The following is a 6,468-nucleotide window of genomic DNA, read 5'->3' as shown; positions in this document are numbered from 1 at the left end:
GCTCCCACTGAATCCCCCCCCCTTCCCCGAGCCTCGCTGGCTCCCCCCGCTCCCCTTCGGGCTTCAGCCCAGGCAGGTAAAGGCGATTCCCCTCCCCCCGCAACTCCTGGGGGTTCCCAGGGTGTCCGCCCCCCTTCTCCCCCCCCCAGCCTGCCCCGTTTCCCAGCCCACCCCCCTTCCATTGGCCCTGCCGGCTCGTCACTCGCAGCCCCCCCGCTGTAGCCCGGGAGTGGGGGGGGATCCTGGCGCCGCTCGCAGATGCGCCCCGCTCGGAGGTGAGACGGGCGGTCCCCGGCTGAAGCGCAGCAGCCGCCCGGGCTGGGCTGGGCTGGGCTCCGGCCGCCGGCGGGGGACGCGCCAGGGACCGGCCGCCGGGGAGGATTTGCAAGCCCTCGCGGCGCCCGGGGATGGGCCAGGGTCCCCCGCGGCGCCGGGAGGAGCGGAGACCGCGGGGCCAGCCGCCGTGCGCCGGGGAGGACGGGCTGCTGCGCCCCGGCCCTGCCCCAGGGGGCTCGGCTCTCCCGGGGGCTGCGGTGATCGCTGGCGGGCCGGAGCCGTTTCTTTGGGGGGGGGGGGTTGGGGTTTAACCACAAGGGGGGAGAAGGGGGATCTGTTTACTCAGACCCCCCCGTCTCAATCCGCCTCCGCCCCCCCCCCCTTTGCAAATAGCTCCGCGCCATGACCGCTGGGGATGGAGCAGAGAGGATGGTGCCCAGGTGCCCCGTGCTGGCGCTCGCGCTGGCTGCCCTGCTGTGCAAAGGTAACAAACCCCCCCCAACCCCCGAAGTTTCTCCTCGCTATTGGGGCTGGGTTTTCACTTGCGGCCCCCCGAGGCTGCGGGCTGGACGCGCGCGGGGCATGTGCGGGGGGGGGGGGCGCGGCGGGGCTGGGGTTTCCCGTGTGCCCCGGGGAGGATGGGGCTCGCTGGCGTGTCCGCTCCCACGCGTGTCCCCAGCCTCCGCCGCTCCCCTTTGCCGGGCGCCTCCGTCCCCTCGCTCGCGGCGCTGGAGGGGAGGGGAAGGGAAGGGTCAGGGCCGCGCGAAGTTGCGCAAATAAACTTAAGGCGGAATCGCCCCTCCCGGTGCAAACTGTCCGCGGGGGACTGAGGATGCTGGGGGGGGGGGGAGCGGCTCTCTCACCCCGGGGCGGGGGGGGGCCAGCTCCTCCCACACTGCCCATTGGGGTGACCGTCCCTTCCTGGGCTGGCCCCTCTCCCCCACTAGGGTCCTGGGGTTCATTCTCCTTGGGGAGGGGGGTGCCCGAAATAGCAGCCCTCGTGCAGGTCCCAGCTGTCCGCTCTGGGGCGACCCCCCCCCCCCATAAGCCCTGCCTGGCCCCTGGCAAAACTCGCTCCAGCTTTCGCAGTCGGGAACGAGGTGTGTGTGTGTGTGTGTGGGGGGGGGGGGGGGGTTCTCGCAGCGGCTGCTTCCACCCACCTACTGGGCTCCGTCGCCTTCTCTCCCACCCCTGCCTCCCGCTCGGCTTCATCGCCTCTCCTCCCCTGCGGCCAGCTGGCGACCCCCGCGGGACACCTAGAGCGGGAGGTGGGCGGCCAGAGGCCGGAGGGGGGGGCCGGCAAATTGAATGTCCGGCAATGCCTCCGCCAGCCGTGGGGAGGTGGTTGCAGGTAGCATGAAGCCAGCTGGATTTCCCCGGGTTTGCCCGCCCCAGGCTTGCGAATCCCAGCGGTGATGGGGACTCGCGAGGTGAAATATCACCGCCCACCCGTGTGCCAGAGAGAGCCCCTGTCTCGCCACGGGGGTTCCCCTGGATTGCTCCCCTGCGACTTGTTTATCACGCGAGGCCCCCCCGTCCGGAATCATCCCCCCGATCGGCGGGGACAGCCCCGAATCCGAGGGCCTGGCAACTTTCTGGAGGGAAACTAGACCGCTGGGTGGTTACAAGAAATCCTGGAAAAAGAAAAGGAGGACTTGTGGCACCTTAGAGACTAACAAATTTATTAGAGCATAAGCTTTCGTGAGCTACAGCTCACTTGAAGTGAGCTGTAGCTCACGAAAGCTTATGCTCTAATAAATTTGTTAGTCTCTAAGGTGCCACAAGTCCTCCTTTTCTTTTTGCGAATACAGACTAACACGGCTGCTACTCTGAAACAAGAAATCCTGGGGAAAGTTACGGATGTGACAGCTCTGGGGCAAGGGCAGAGTTCACGAAAAGCGAGTGAGCAGAAGTGTAAAGACCCGACTGTACGGGGGGGGGGTGAGTTGGGGGGGGGGTTTTGTCGCTGAGCGCTCGGTGGAGACTCCCTGGGGGGAAATGCTCACCGGACAGTCCCCCGGGTTTTGCGGTTTCTTTGAAAGAAAACCCAGGAATTTCAAACTCGTCGGTGAAACGATGCTAGTGCCACCTTTCCTGGCTGTAAGGAGATTGGCAGGACGCAGTGTGCCGCATGCTTTTCTTGGTTTGATAAATAGCAACAAGGATTCAGGAATAGCTGGAAAAGAAAGGTCCCCCTCCCACAAAGCCTGTCTTTAAGCGGACTAGTCCCCTTGGGCCGTATCACGGCATTCACATATCTTTGCAGACAGTGGGGGTTCTGCTTTAAAACAACTGGTGCCCCATTGAGCCCAGTGGGACAACTCTTGCAAGACTAAAGACTCGCCCTAACGGTAGTTTTGCTAGCATATTTCGGCTCTGATCCTGCAAGCTTACCTGAGTGGGGAGTTGAGGGCTCTGAGCGTCTCCCATGAGCATCTGAGCATCTTGCAGGGTTTCAGGTCCATAACAGATGAGCCAATTAATTCATGTTTGGAAAGCAACCGACTTTAAACTATAATATACCTGCATTATGGTTTGCAATCGAGCGTGAGAGCAGCGTTTTATTTTGGGTCCCCCCTCTGATCTGGGGAAGCGGTCAGATTTCCTCTTGGTGGCTTTGGGGCGAACATCACATCCCATGCTCTTGCAGAAATCTCGAAGGACCTTCTCCTGGAACAGCTGAACTCTCCACTGGGGGCGTGGGGTCCCGCACAGCGGTTTAGTACGAAATAATGGTAGTTAAAAACAAGCTGAAGTTAGATGCGCCGGTGCTGAAATTGCGCGGTAGTTCTTCTATTTGTATTGACCATTGAGCCGCACGGCTGCCACACTGGGTTGCAGGCATTTAGCTTGCGCTGAGTATGGAAACACTCGTGCTGAATATTTAGTTATTGAAGGATTTCAGATTAAACATGAGTGAGCCTTGTGATGTGAATGCAGTAGCCCAGTTACCACTATGCACTATAACAAGGAGTCTTTGTATGCAAATGGGACAGATTTCAAGAAGGACCCTTGAGTTATGGGTGCAGAGAATGGGAAAATGCTCGTAACTGCTCGCTAGAAAGGAGTCAGTTGTCAGCCCTCTTGGATATGCGCCTTCCCGGGGGGAAAGAAGAGGAAGGGTCAGGCAGAGCTTGAACCTCATAGCCCTAGAGCACAGGGAAACTCGGCAATCTTCTCCATGGCGTTGGGTACCTTTCCGCATCTCTGCACTTAAACCTTCCTCTCTGCGGCACCGCGGAGCCTGTCCTGGGAGACTCACTTGGGGAAACTTTTCCTAATCCCCAGTCCGGCTGCCAGTTCACAGATAGCGAGGTACAACGTACATTTCTCTCCCCAGCAAGGCGAGCAAAAGTGTTTTATCAGCTTGCCCTGGGGGACGTGAGAAAACAGACCTGGGACTCTCTGCTTGCCAAAGCTTAACATCCCCTCCTCCCATCCCCATCAACAGACATAGCCTGGGCAGTGTCATTGTGTTGGTTACATGCAATAGTCCTTTGCAGGCTTTTGACTTTTTGAAATACTAATTGCCTGAGTAAGACCCAGCAGTTGATGTCATGATGGTTAGAGCCGGAGACCAGTGGTTTGCAACCTTTTTTTTTATTTGTGGACTCTTTAAAAAATTTCAAATGGAGGTGTGGATCCTTTTGGAAATCTTATATATAGTCTGTGGACCCCCAGGTTGAAACCCACTGCTGCCTCTGTCTATGTAGCAATGGAGTAGGTTTTTTTTTTCTTACTCATTGTAATGTGCGTCTCCTTTCTGACTTTTTTTATACATATGAAAACCCGCTTTGTTGCTGGAAATGTACCATCTTAGCCGACTTCTGTAACGTTCTACCTCTGCTCTTCAAACTACTGTGGCCTTTATGAGCAGTGCAGTTGCAGTTCAGGCTGGTGTTTGACGAAGACCTCACAGTCCGTAAAAAGAACAGGAGGACTTGTGGCACCTTAGAGACTAACACATTTATTAGAGCATAAGCTTTCGTGAGCTACAGCTCACTTCATCAGATGCATACACTGGAAAATATAGTGGGGAGATTTTATATACACAGAAAACATGAAACAATGGGTGTTACTGTAGCTCACGAAAGCTTATGCTCTAATAAATGTGTTACTCTAAGGTGCCACAAGTCCTCCTGTTCTTTTTACGGATACAGACTAACACGGCTGCTACTGTGAAACCTGACAGTCCCACTCTTCTCTTTGGCCTGTCTAATCTACTGCACCTGTTCACCATGCTACCTGCACACTAGAGCTGGTCTGTGTCGTGCCCATCGACCATGGGTTGTAGATGACAGGACAGTCTATGGTCTGTGAGCTGGGGGTGTGGCCGTTAGAAGGAGTGAAAATCTACTTTAGAAATTAGAGACTAATACAAATCCCGTCTAGCAAATGGCTTCATTCTGTATACTTGTTGTAGACAGTGAAGGGGTTTCCTCATCTCTTGCATTTTGGCAATGAAGGTGGGAATGAGTGGTGGCCCCACGTTACAAAAGTCATGTCCGGCTCTGGATTTCAGAGATTGCAAAGTTCAGGGTTGTTGAGATCCAGGGTTTGAGTTTGGCCCATTGGGAAGACAGGGGCCATTTGTGCTTACCATACTCTGTTCTAATATAGTCATTAGTAAGCTGAAAACTAGTACCCAGCCCCAGGGGAGTCTCATGTGGAAGATTCTCACTCAGTACCTTTTTTGTTTCTTGCCTGCTCTCCCCATTGGTCCCTGCGACTGAGCTTTAGAAGATGTCCTCAGAGCCCACAATGAGGCCATTAAAATTGGTGACAACCCAAGCCAGCTCTGGGGAATTTGGAAGCTCCCGGGTGGCCTGTGTATTTTACTCCTCTTGGGATTTTTCCATGTCCTCCAATTCTTGTTTTTGCAAATGTGGTAAGTAGCATTGTCTGAAAACCTTGCATGGCTGATACCTTCCAGAAGCAGCACTTTCTGGGGCATCACAAAACTTCACCCAAAGTTCAAATTTTCTGTGAGGCTTGGAAATATTCAGAACTCCTCCCCCGCCTTCATTATATCCGATGGGTATCTTTGCGTCTGCATCAGCTGGTTCTGTGTAGAAGCAGAAGGTGAAATGTCAAAGGGCTACAAGAAAGTGGACTCTTTGCACATTTCTGACCTGCTTAGAAGCAGAAGCCGAAGGCAATTTGATGAGCAAGCCTCTCAGTCTGAGACTGCCAGCCCTGGTTCTGCAGAGTCAAGAGGTTCAGATCCTGTGCTGCTGAGAAGCATGCAAAGGTTTGGGTCCTTTTGCTTAAATAAACTTCCAAACTCTTTGATGTTTACCCATAATAGGGAGAATATTTTAAAATGATCTTACTCAAAGCATCTGGCGGCTCCTCTTTACTTCTAGGTAATGAGAATATTCCACATCTCCCTTCTAGTTATAGCGAGGAGAGAATGCAATATGTTTACTTGAGGGAAATCTGTTTGTCCACTCTCTTTGCCTTTTGCCCTTGCCAGTTATAAGATGGGGAGCAGCGCACAAATTTACTGAATTTCAGCCACAGCGTGGTTCCCCTTCCTGTTTTTCTGTTTCTCTCCTCACTTCTAATGAGCTTAGTGTAGACCAGTGATGCTCAGATCTCAGTGGTTCAGGAGTCAAATTAGCGATTAACATTATTCAAAAGAGCCACAGCCATGTGAATTCATTTTTAATTTACTATAGTACTATATATCATATTTAAATATTTAGTTTTATATAAAGAGTGTATGTGTATATAATATATATAAAATTCTCCCAGCAAAATGCCTGACCAAGTATTTTATCAACTACTGTTGGTTAATAACACAGTAAAAGCATCCTGATTGGTTAATAACTTAGATTAGTTAATAATTAAATCACACAGTGGTTTAATATCGTGTTGCAAAGAGCCACAAGAGACACATTAGAGGCACTCATGGTTCAAGAGCTGCAGTCTGAGTATCACTGGCTTAGACAGTTCATTTGGGAGCATGGAAGTTGTCATTAGTAAGGGCCAGATCTTGCAGACTTTATTCTACTTATAGTCTCCATTGGCCTCCAGGATACAGGTGAAGGCCTAATGAGGAGGTTTAAGGGGGAATGATGGGACTGGCAGGATAGGCTCATTGTTTTCTCTTCAGGGGGAACGCTGCCCCCCATGCAACCAATAGCTCAACAGGTGGCAGCAGCTTCTGTTGACCTACACTTTAGCAGT

General features: G+C 53.3%; 1 protein-coding gene across 2 annotated transcripts in view; it reads left to right on the top strand.

The window, feature by feature from the left end:
• Positions 1–391: 391 nt before the first annotated feature.
• Positions 392–6,468, top strand: part of LOC119843466 (transmembrane protein 132B-like) — a 368,538-nt gene continuing 362,461 nt past the window's right edge. For both annotated transcript variants that reach the window (XM_043498093.1, XM_043498094.1), the window contains exon 1: positions 392–760. In XM_043498093.1, coding sequence (XP_043354028.1) covers positions 679–760 — 82 coding nt within the window. In that variant the 5' untranslated portion in view covers positions 392–678. The remainder of the gene's footprint in view (positions 761–6,468) is intronic.

Source organism: Dermochelys coriacea, chromosome 15 (genome assembly GCF_009764565.3).
Source record: "Dermochelys coriacea isolate rDerCor1 chromosome 15, rDerCor1.pri.v4, whole genome shotgun sequence".
Taxonomy (NCBI): Eukaryota; Metazoa; Chordata; order Testudines; family Dermochelyidae; genus Dermochelys; species Dermochelys coriacea.
Note: the sequence above shows the minus strand (reverse complement) of the source record. Positions and strands in the feature narration are given on the sequence as shown.